The sequence below is a fragment of the Notamacropus eugenii genome, chromosome 7 (genome assembly GCF_028372415.1).
Source record: "Notamacropus eugenii isolate mMacEug1 chromosome 7, mMacEug1.pri_v2, whole genome shotgun sequence".
NCBI lineage: Eukaryota > Metazoa > Chordata > Mammalia > Diprotodontia > Macropodidae > Notamacropus > Notamacropus eugenii.
This window is the reverse complement of record NC_092878.1, coordinates 138,430,927-138,443,231: the sequence shown is the minus strand read 5'-3', so window position 1 is coordinate 138,443,231 and position 12,305 is coordinate 138,430,927. Positions and strand designations below refer to the sequence as shown.

Below are 12,305 nucleotides of genomic sequence, written 5' to 3'. Positions count from 1 at the left end.
GTGATTCAAATTCAAATAATTGCCTAAAGGTAGTACATTGGGGTCCTAAAAGTAAAATCTTGGGAAATCCCCTGAGGATTTGTACTGTTGATTAATGTAACCAGCCATTTTGTTCTCTCCAAACACTGCTTAGAGAGCATTCTTCTCTCCTTAAGACATTTGACTCTGGAAACAGCAATGAAAAGTGGAGAAGTTTCAGTTAGTTCCTGCATTTTCATTTATTATTCTCTCTTTCTGCCTGCTTGGTGCACTAGCCTGACATTTTTCTTTGTTCTTATGGGCATATATCTAGCTTCCTCCCACAGATCTTTTGCATGGCAAGAAGGATACAGGCTCTAAACAGTATTCTTCCCCCACAGATGTCAAAAATGCACAGGAGAGCACTGTGTGCCAGGCTGTGGGTGGCACAAAGAGAAAGGGCCAAGACACAGAGCAAGCCAGAGGGGTCTCATTGATGTGATAATGTGGTCTTGTGCCCAATCCAGTACCACTTGTCATTTACATGACTTAGTATTTGATTGTTTGGACTGGTGGGGGTTATACGTAGCACAAATGAAACTGAAGATAAAAGTCCTGGCCTCTAGTAGATTATAGTTTAGAGGATGTAGCCTGGTAGGCAGATAGGAAAATGACATCTGAACACTTATACCACCCCACCCCTGAAAGAGGAAGAGTAAATGTCAGGTGCAAACTAATAGAACTCTATGTAACTTGAAATATAAATTTGGAAAGATAAAGAAAGGGGACCAGTGTGTTATAGAAGGTGGTATAATCTAGTTCAGGAAAACAGCCTTGATACTCCAATACCCCTACAAGATAATAGGCAGTTTGTTAACATGCACTGACTAATTTAACTATCATTGTACTTGGAAACTTAGATTATCATCGCCCCCATCTTGTGAAGAAGTCTAATGACTTGGAAGATGGAGGAGCTATGTAGGCCAGGTTCATCTCTGTAAAGAATGTTTTTAATCTATTTTTGAATTCCAACTACAGCAACTGTTGGTAAAGTTGAATTCACAAACACATCTCCTTATGGTAAAGTTGAATTCACAACCACATCTCCTTACCAGTAATGTAAATCTATGGGCATTTGGGGGTAGTGAGAGATTTCTGGGCCCAAATAAAATTTTATTTTTAATTTGGAGGGTACCAGGTAGAGGGTGGTAAATTACAAAGAGTTCAGTTCCAGTAAGAAAAGCACAAAAGGAATTATCTTCAATTCAATCAAATAAATCCCAGATTACAGGTTAAATGAAGTTAGAATTCATTCCTACCAGAAGTTAGCCTGAAGGCAGAGAGTTGCTTTACTTTTCCCAATGTTCTAAGACTCAGCAGTCTCTTGTCACTGAAAATTGCCTGCATGGTAGCTCCCTGAACAAAGCCTCAACATCTGACATTAGCTAAACTTTATCAGGAGAAAAGTAAATAAATTCAGTCTTCAATCTCCCCCTGAAGCTTCTTTTTACAACATTTTCTCCTTGAATCCAAGAATAAGTAAAAAAAAAAATCTGGAGTCCTGTGAGTTCTTTTCCATTTCAAATACTCAGCAAAAAAATGAAAAAGTCTTACCAACCAATAGTATGGTTGTCTTTTGTTCTCGAAGACAACCAAAATGGCATCCCTGTGCTAGAGTCAGTTTTCACTATGACTTATCAGACCATTATGAGCTCAGAATGCTCTATCACAGGTCAAGCACAAATACTCTGTGTGAACATTTGGTGTGGATTCTCTAAGTCTGTTCATCCTTCATGTCCTTTGAGCTGTTTCAATTCTGCTTTGCTCATACTGCACAACACCCTTTCTGATGTGGGCATGCCATGATGAGTGGTCCTGTGCCGGTGTCTTCCATGTCACCTAATCCATTCCAAAGTCCTTAAGTGAGACCTTGAGAGTGTCCTTGTATCTCTTCTTCTGACCACCATGTGAATGCTTGCCCTGTGTAAGTTCTCCATAAAACAATCTCTTGGGCAAGCATATATTTTACATTCAGATAACATGGCCAGCCCACCAGAGTTGTGCTCTCTGAAGCAGAGTGTGAATGCTTGGCATTTTGCTTCAGTTTAGTTTAATTAAGTAAGGACCTCAGTGTCGGGTACCTGATCCTCCAGGTGATCTTCAGAATCTTCCTAAGACAATTCAAATGGAAGTAGTATATGGTGTTAACAAATACATCTGTACAATATAATACAAATATATACCCAGTAGTATATGGTATTAACAAATGTGCAAAGATGCTGGTTTAAGAGATTAATGATTTTGAAATCAGAAAGACCTGAGTGTCAATCCTAAATTTGCAAGGTGTGAGATTTTGAGAAAATGGTAGAATGTAAGCTCTGTGAGGGCAGGCACTATTTCACGTTATCTTTGTATGTCTGTGGCTTTACACCAACAGTTGGCATGTAATAAGAACTTGATAACTTTTTGATTGATTTTTTTCGTTGATATTGCCTTTCTGAAGCTAAGTTTCCTTGCTTATATAATGGGGTTAAGAATGCTTTCACTTCCTGCCTCACAGGGCTGTTGTGGAGAGCGAGTGAAATAAATGCATTGTGAGCTATAAATACTTATGGAAATCTGTTATTATTACTTATTATCATCATAACATATTATTATCATAACACAGTGCTTGGTGCATATTAAGTGCTACATAAATGTTAGCTAGTAGCTATAGTAGTAGTAGTAGTAGTTGTAGCAACAGTAGCAGTAGTAGTAGTGGTAGCTGTAGTAGTAACAGTAGCAGCTGCAGTAATAGTAACAGTAGCAGTAGTAGTGGTGATGGTGGTGGAGAACAGTAGCAGATGTAGTAATAGCAACGGTAGCAATAGTAGTAACAGTAGCAATAGTAGTGGTAGCAGCAGTAGCAATAGTAGTAACAGTAGCAGCTGCAGTAATAGTAACAGTAGCAATAGGAGTAGCGATGGTAGTAGTAGTAACAGTAGCAGTAGTAGTGGTGATGGTGGTAGATAACAGTAACAGATACAGTAATAGCAACAGTAGCAATAGTAGTAGTGGTAGCAATAGTAGTAACAGTAGCAGCTGCAGTAATAGTAACAGTAGCAGTAGTAGTAGTAGCGAAAGTAGTGGTAGTAGTAGTAGTAACAACCGTAGCAGTAATAGTGGCAATGGTGGTAGATAACAGTAACAGATGTAGTAATAGCAATAGGAGCAATAGTAGTAACAGTAGCAGCTGCAGTAATAGTAACAGTAGAAAATGCAGTAATAGTAACAGTAGCAGTAGTAGTAGCATTAGCAATAGTGGTGGTAGCAGCAGTAGTAACAATAGTACTAGTAACAGTAGTAGAAGTAGTAGTAGTACCAGTAGTAGTACCAGTAGTAGTAGAAACAATAGTAGAAGTAGTAGTATTAGTAGCAACAGCAGCAGCAGCAGCAGCAGCAGTAGTAGTAGTAGTAGCAGTAGTAGTAGTAGTAGTCAAAATCTAGCTATTATTAACCCAGCCCAAGAAATCAATTTCACAGGTACACAACCCCAAAACTAAACTTTGCAAAGACATGAACTAAGAAGCATACAGTGACTCTGAGTTTGTTTTCTTTCCACAGCAAATACTTTGGAAATGATTACCACACCCTACATCAAGAACCAGGAAAACTCCAAAGGTCTGACTCTCTACGTCTGGAATGGGAATTATGACCCTCTCCTTTTCCCCTCTTTGGGATAAAGCTATAAGTCTTTCAGAATGGGGGTGATTTGCTATTCCATGGAAATATCACAGAGAGAAGAGAAATTTCTGGTTAAGTTCCATTGTCCAGATATTCCTGTGTTTGCCTGCAGTAGTTGGGAGTGATTTAAACAGCAAGCAAGGGAGTTCAGAATCAGTATTATTTCTCATGTATTCTCCTCAGGAAGTCCATGAGCATTCCTGGGCCTGGATCTGAGTCTGTAAGGACAAAATTGGCCTTTGGAGGCATCCATGACCCAATTCTTTTCTAATACTTCAGGCAGTTCTCCTATGGGGCATTTCTATCTGACATAGACCCTGGGGTGGGGATGGAAGGAAGAAGTTGGGGCCTTAGTGATAAATAAGCTTTATTCCAGAAGAGGCTTAAATTGGCCATCATCATGGAATGAGGCCATAAAACCACAATTATCACTGAAAACATTTGTCCTAACTCAAGATACAATCTCTCTCCCTCCCTCCCTCCCTCCTTCTCTCTCTCTCTCCCTCTCTCCCTCTCTCTCTCTCTCTCTCTCTCTCTCTCTCTCTCTCTCTCTCTCTCTCTCTCTCTCTCTCTCTCTCTCTCTCTCTCTCTCTCTCTTTTAAATGACAGATTCTGGCAACACAAGCTCCCTTCTGACCAACCCTTCTTATTCCAGTGAGTAAATATGAAACTTAATTCCCTAAACTTCAGAATCTCTAGTGGTCAAAAGCCAGGCTAAGGAAAAAAGCAGGGCAGTCAGGAAAAGGTGGTAGACTGTGTGTGTGTGTGTGTGTGTGTGTGTGTGTGTGTGTGTTGTGTGTGTGTGTGTGTGTGTGTGTGTGTGTTGGTGAGTATATCTAGCAGAAGGGAAGTCATTACAGCCCAGGTAGCCTTATCTCCAACTTTGGTGAACCAAATACCCCATTATAAAAGCAATCTAAGCATCCCTGCTGTGAGTATCCCCTGAGAGGGAGGTAAGACTTAACAAGCATCCAGTCTACATTGTTCACTCACCCTAGGGCACTACAATTACTACCAAGGATGAAGGTGGAATTGATGTGACAAAACGCAGATGCCCCATAGAGTACAAACACCAAAAACTATGTACAAGTGAACCTTAACAGACTTTCAGTCTAGCACATACACACATAGACAAAACTTTTCTCATTATTTACCTTTAATGCACATATGAGTTCATAGAATGAGTACCTTTAAAGGTTAATAGCTAATGTCTGGAGTAGGTAAGAATGATTAGAAAATTCATGAATTGGAGTTCTAGTTGGATATAGTGAGGACAATAACTTGCTAATTTAATCCAAGAGAAGCATTTGTACCTGAAATAATAATAGCTAACATTCCTATAGTATATATTATTTGTCAGGCACTGTGCTAAACATTTTGCAAATATCTCATTTGATCTTCACAATCACCATGGGATGTAGGTGCTATTACTATACCCATGTTACATATAAGGAAGTTGAGGCAAACAGAGATCGAGTGATTTGTCTGGGATCAGACATCTAGTAAGTGTCAAAGGCCAGAGTTGAACTCAGTCTTCTTGGCTCTAGGTCCTGTGCTCTACCCATTATATTACCTAGGTGCCCTGTGAGAGAAAGAAATGACTTCATTTTCCAACATGGAATCCAAATATACATGTTAATTTAGGCATGTTTTCATTCATGGATATGGATGGATATTGATGTCCTTACTTATATTCCAGTTAATTCAACCTAAAGGCTTACAATGTGCCTAGCCTTTACAATGAAGTATAAAACTAGAAATTCTCATTTCCTGGTGATGAAAGAAGTCTTTTTTGCCAGGACTATCTATGATTTGGAAAATATGAGGATGGAATGGAAAAAACTGTGTTTCTATGCTATCCATATGCATACATATAAAAAAATACATGCAAACAGGTATACAATCATATATACACATATGTATATATATATATACATTTCTGTGGGTATTTCTGTGTGTATACGTGTACACACACACACACACACACACACACACACACACACATACACACTCTCCCCTTCATTGCATAAGCTTTTTCTCAGAATTATTTCTCTTACCTCGGAAATACCCATGAGAAACAACGATGGATGTTCAAAGAAACAACCACAAAAACTGTCACATTCTAAGAAGGAAGTAAGCAGAAAAATTCTACTTTACTCCTCCAAATTGTTGCAGGAATATCCCTTTGTTTTTAATAGGAGTCATTTTCTCCTTAACATTAAAAGCTTAGCTTTAATTTTCTTTGAATTGAAATTATATCTTATTTCCTTTCCCGCCTTCTATTCCTTTGAAGGGGCATTATGTGTATGGGGGGAGGGGAGGGCAGGGAACCCATTTCTTTAGAAGTCTTGAGTTTGATGGAAACAGCATACAATTGGGCCATGTGTACAGTCACTAAATGAGGTATACCATCATACGAAGGCTAATGTGGAGCTGTGGGTAAACCTACATTGTTAGAGGATCCCGTATCTCCCTAAGTACCCTATTTCTACCTCAGTTTTCCAAAGAGGAGCTACAAATTATTTAGAGGACTGGTGAGGGGAGAAAAGTGATAGATTTCCCTTCTTCATGGAAACCAATTTTTCTCCCAGAAAGGTTACAAGGCTGACATCAAGTGGATTAATCTGAAATAACAACTATAGATTCAAAAAATAATAGAATCTCAGACCTGAAGGGAGTTTCTTGAGCATTTGGTTCAACTCATATCAGAACAGGAGTCCCTCATAAAATGGGTCCAATAAATGGCCCTTCAATTTTTTCTGGAGCATCTTTAAGGAGAGGGAATTCACTGCCTGCTGAGAAAATTGGGAAATTTTGCTTTATCTTGGCCTCACTGCAACTTCTACTTCTGACTGTGGTCTTTGGGACCAAACAGTGCAAGTCTAATTTCTTGTTCACATGGTACTCCTTGTTATCCTTGAAGATGGTGGTCATATAGCCCCTCTCACCTTCCTTAGACTAAGCATCTCTTTCTCTTTCAGCAAGCCTTCATATGGCTCAGTTTCTCATGCTCATGTCATCCTGGTTCCTCTACTCTGAACTTGCTTCCACTTAATCAGTGTATCTCCTAAAATGTGACTCTCAGGAAAAGAATGCAAAATCCAGATGTGGTCTACCTAAGGTAGAAAAGACAACCAACAGTAGTAAGACTATTTATTGCCTGCTAACTTCTGGGTTCCCTAGGTCTTCTTCCACTCTCAACATAGCCTAAGTTCCAGTGATTCCTATGTCAGACTATTTACACAAACTGGGTCTGCATTTCATTAAAAACTCCAGGTCTTTTTCCATGTAAAACTGTCATCTGGCTATATTTGTCCCATCCCATACTCAAACAATTGATATTGTGAGCCCCAGTTCAGGGCTTTCATTTACTGCTATTAAATTTCAACTTGTTAGATTTAGCCTATTCCTTGATCTACTGAACATGTTTTAGACCCGGATTCTGTCATCCATGACATTTATCAGCCTTTCTCATTTTGTGTCATCTTATAAATTTGACACCAGGAAAAGGGAAAGAGAGAGAGAGAGAGAGAACTTTAATCCCTCCTAAAACAATATATGACAGTCATCCTTTTATTGAAGTTACCAGTAAAAATGCTGACTAACCTCAAAGCCAAAGAGATCCCTGGGGCACTCCACTAAGATAGACAGACAGATAGAAGGATGGATGAATGGATGGATAGATGGATGGATGCATGGAGGAATAGAAGGAGAGATATATTCATGAGTCATTCAACTATTCCTGCATCCACAAAACTATTTTAGCATCTAGGCTGCATCTTCTTATTTTATCTGTAAGAATGGCACAAGAGATTTGTCAAATTCTTTGGTGAAAAAGAGGTATGTTATGTCTTTGGCATTCCTCTGAAGTTCTACTCAAGTCATAATATTAAAAGAAAAAGAAATGATGTTAGAGACTGGCATGACCTATTCCTAAAGTCATCATACTTGTTCTTGGTGATTATTGTTTCTCCTTTTATAGATTTAAAGGATTTTTTAAATTTTTTATATCTTTTGTTTTCATATCACCCTCATTCCAAATATATCTCTCTACCCAGAAAGCCATTTCACTTGTAACAAAGAATAGAAAAGAAATAAAAGGGAAAAACTACTTCACTTTTTTAAATACCACAAACCATCTGTTATTTTAATAAGATATCCTAAAATTTTTGCCAGGAATCAAAGCCAAAATCAATGAGGACTCCCCTTAGAGACACATTTCTATCTCTAAGACCTGTGGAACCTCTTCAATTCTTTATATTCTTTTCAAAGACCACTGACAATAGCTCAGAAATCACTTCTGCTACTTTATTGAACATTCATGGATTTACAGGGCGTCTCTAAAATCTTAGAGCAGCTTCAGATTTCACTAAGAATTTGGAGATACCCTGTTTCGTTCTTTTGGGTCTATCAACTTTAACTTATTGAAAGTAGCAAACTGTGTTCTTATTACCTTGCAACTTAACTTGGAAGATCACTCCCTATTTCCTGTAGTTCTATCCTTTTCACATGACTATCATTCCCCTTGGTAAAAACAGAAGTAAAATAAAAGAATTGAGTAGTTCTGTCTTCTCTTTATCTTCCATTGCCATCATCCCACACAACATGCAGCTATCTGATGGTCTTTCTCTATGCTTCATCATGGTGGGGGAAAGCCCCTTTTGTGTTGTTGTCTTTTATATTCATTTCCAGGTCAAGTAATTTTAGTGCTCCATATTATTCAAAAAGGAGTATGCCCATTCTGATATCCATGTTCTTTTCTCTGATGATATATCCTTTAGGCCACTTCTCCTGGGAAATTCTTCACAGGAAATATATTGTAGCTGAATCAGGTTCCCTGTGCCTTTCCAATATGCTTTGGATGACTTGTAACTAATTCTCCAGACACTGTGGTGTTCTATATCCTTACATCACTGGAAGAATGTGATACTTCTAAAGACAAGTTTTGTTTTAGGAAGAAGCTTGGGATTTCTTTTTATTAATAATACAACACAATTTCTCAAATCCAATTCAATCATCCTCCTATTCATTTGTGGACTCATTTGATTTTCTATTCACAATGTCCATCTTATACATAGACCAGCCCTATGAGTTATTCCTTTAACTGCATGCTTGGTGTGGAGAATAAATATTCCTTATCTATTTGTTTTTATTTTCTGTTGAGATATTTAGACCAACTCCTTTTGGAATTCATTTAAAAGGCTCAGCATTGTTACAGAACTTGATGTAATCAGTACAAAGTCATTTAGAAATAGTCCCAGTCTCACATGCTCTAGAGAATTCCTTTTCCATTTTAGCCTTCCATTTTAGACTGGATGTCCTTTTATAAGTGTCTTTTCATCTTAGTTATTAAAAATCATTTTTATTGAGCTGACTCAGAATATTGCTTCAGCTAATGGTAACCAATGCTCCTCTCCCAACTCCAGAAACAAACAACGGTAAATAATAAACAGCCACCACAACTAGAAGTATCACCACCCAAACAAACAATACCCAGAAAGTGCCTTTCAACATTCTAAAGTTAGTAGTTTGGTGTGGTTTTGTATTCTTGCAATACATTTGATCCAATTTCTAACATCACACAATCATGTCAAGCAACTGATAGGATAATAACAGCCAGTATTTATATAGCACTTTAAGGTTTACAAAAACCCTTGGAAAACACCATTTCATTTGATACAGTAATGCTGAGAGGTAGGTGCTATTATGATTCCCTCCTCCTCTTTATTAGCTAATAAGAGTCTGAAGTTAGATTTGCACTCAAGTCTTCCTGCTCCTCAAGTCCAGAACTCTATCTAATACCTAGCTATGTAGCAGGTAGGATGCTAAATGTGGGAGTAGGAAGACCTGAAGGAAAGTTTTGAGTAGGAAAACAATGGGAATAGTCTCAGCCTTTTCTCATCTCCCCAATGATCAGACGATAGATTTTTATTCTCAGTTTTTAACTTCTTTGCCTCACTGAGGCAAAATATGACTAAATGAACTAAAATTGTTATGCCTAATTTTAAAAAGACTGACTTTTCTCCCTGTAAGAAGAAGGAAAGGGGCATGTTTTTTTATGAAATAATAGAGGGCAGATAATAAGACCTACCTACACTGTCTATCTCACCGAATTATGATGAAGATATCAAGTGAGTTTGTGTGACTCTCCTTTGCAGACTATTAAGTGACATTTAAATGTAAGATGCTATTCATGTTAATATTTTTATTATCTGTTTCGTAGCACTCTTCCTAAATCATATCGGTTTTTTCCTCATTTTAGGTGTAATTTTGCCAGTTGTTATTGCTCTGATAGCAATAACACTTTCAGTATTCACTCTGGTGGGATTGTATCGAATGTGCTGGAAGACAGACCCAGGTATGTGTTCAATATTTTTTGTAGGGGGTATTAAGACCCATTCCAAATTATCCTAGTCTTTGCCAACTTTAAGACTCAGTAGTACACTATGTATAATACTAAGAAAGGAAGGAGAGCTATCATTTTGTGAATGGGAAGAATTTTCCATCCTCTTCCCTAAGAACCAGACAAGGAACATCCTTCCCCTATAAGACTGTAAAGGCAGGGAGTAGGATGTTATGTCAATGCTTTAACATTTGAGGAACCATTGAGTGAATATTTAAATGTACTACACTATTAAGGGAAATATTTAAACCCACTTCCCTCCATTGGGAAAAGGTCATTGCTATCCAATACGGTTACTCTTTTGCAGTCAGGAGTGTTTTCACCAACCAGTATTACCACATAATGTATAGAGTGCTAGACTTGGAGTTAGGGATACCTGAGTTTAAATCCTACCTCAGACACTTCCTCAGTTGTATGATTGGGAGCAAGTAATTTATCCTCTTTGAGTCTCAGTTTCCTCATCTGTAAAATAAAGGGATTTGACTCAATCACTTTCTATCTCAATTTGACTCAGTCACAATCTTTCTAACTCTAAATCTCTGATTCTAACCAGGAGCCCTGTATTTCAAAGGAATGGGGTTTTCATTTGACATTTATTTTTTAAATATCGCATAAAATAGCACCCTTGATACCAAATATTTCATTGAAGAAAAGCCTACCAAACCATTATCAGATGTAGAAAAATCAATAGCAATTATTTTTATATGACATACAAAACCACAGTGTTCTGGGCCCTGCCAGCTGGTGAAGTGTTACTAGCTAACTCACAAATGCAATTCCTGGGACTAATCAATGGCTGGAGGGCACACAAATGGTTTGAGGAAGAGAAAGTCCAAGTTAAAACTGTCAAGGAAAACCTGCCATATTCATTTCAACTCTCTGTGAGAAACAAGGAGAAAACAAATCAATCTTTTCCACCCTTCTTGAGAAGAATCCTTAAGATCACCTAAAATGTGTTTCCTTAAACATTTTCCAAGAGGTGGAAGGGATAGCATTTTCATAAATTGGTTTAATTTCCTTTAGCTCCCAAGCAGTCAATTCTGCCTTTCATGGGAAACCAAATAACCTCGATAAAGTCGGTGGGCATTGTCAATATGTAAGTGAAGAATGAGAAGCTGAATTCATCAGTCAAAACTTTGAGACTGACAAAGTGGTTTTCATCTGAGGATCTAAAAATAAGTTAATTTTTTCCTGCAAATGAGGATATGTATCTATGGACTAGGAGTCTCAGAACAGCTCCCTCCAAAAAAAGTTTAAACTTAAGGACATAAACATGTGTAACATAACACATCTTACAGATAAATGAGTAATCACAAAATTAGTCAACATTATCTGAATAATGTTTAATTTGGAGAGAAAAAGTAGAAGTTGCAGCATGGCTATCATTAGACCATTGAACACCAGGAATTAATAAACTCTTCAAGTATGTGGGTGAGATTTCTCCATAAGTAAGCAAAATCCATCCTGTTGGTTCTCTGTAAAATCTGATGACATTACATAAGGAACAAAGCATTGTGCTTGAAATCCAAAGATCTTAGCTCAAGTCTTGAATCGCCACTTCCTTTGTGGCCTTGGGCAAATCATTGAATCTCTTTGGGCTTCAGTTTCCACATCTATAACATAAGAGTAATTCCTCACATGGGGAAGACAGATTGGATATGTTCTACCTAGATCAAAAGGACATAATTGTGAAAACTGCAGAGTCCAATTTAGGCTTAATGTGAGGTAATATTTTTTTTAGTGATTAAAATTGTGCATAAGTGAAATGTCTTAGCAAATAGTAAAGATTTGTAGAGACACAGAAACCAAGTGGAACCTGGATATTCACTTGCTGCGGATCTTGTAAAAGGATCTCCTGCTCAAGAATGGGTATAGTCAGGTGATTTCGAAGATTCCCTCTGACTTTTGAGAGTCTACTCTTCCACGGAGGGGTGACTGAGCATATCAAATGAGATAATACATGTAAAAAATACAGAGTGAACTATAATAATGAGAGTTCTATGAATAATAATAAGATTCTCAGAGACTAGAATATTGCCTGGCTCATAGTAGGCACTTAACAAATGATTATTGATTAGCTGCCTAGATAATGTGGGCATTCACAAAATTGTGGATACGTCTGTGTTATGATCTAAATGGTTAAAAAAATAACTGCATTTGCAATTGTAATGGGAAAGTCAATTCAAATGAGGAAAACTATTCAGGACCATTTAAAATCAAT

At 37.6% G+C, this 12,305-nt stretch overlaps 1 protein-coding gene across 4 annotated transcripts in view; it reads left to right on the top strand.

Moving 5' to 3' along the window:
- Nucleotides 1-12,305, top strand: part of EMCN (endomucin) — a 154,690-nt gene that overhangs the window by 113,759 nt on the left and 28,626 nt on the right. For 2 of the 4 annotated variants that reach the window (XM_072624227.1, XM_072624228.1), the window contains exons 6-8: nucleotides 3,562-3,618; nucleotides 4,291-4,335; nucleotides 9,944-10,039. In XM_072624227.1, the coding sequence (XP_072480328.1) occupies nucleotides 3,562-3,618; nucleotides 4,291-4,335; nucleotides 9,944-10,039 (198 nt within the window). The remainder of the gene's footprint in view (nucleotides 1-3,561; nucleotides 3,619-4,290; nucleotides 4,336-9,943; nucleotides 10,040-12,305) is intronic. The other 2 variants (XM_072624229.1, XM_072624230.1) reach the window with 1 other exon arrangement.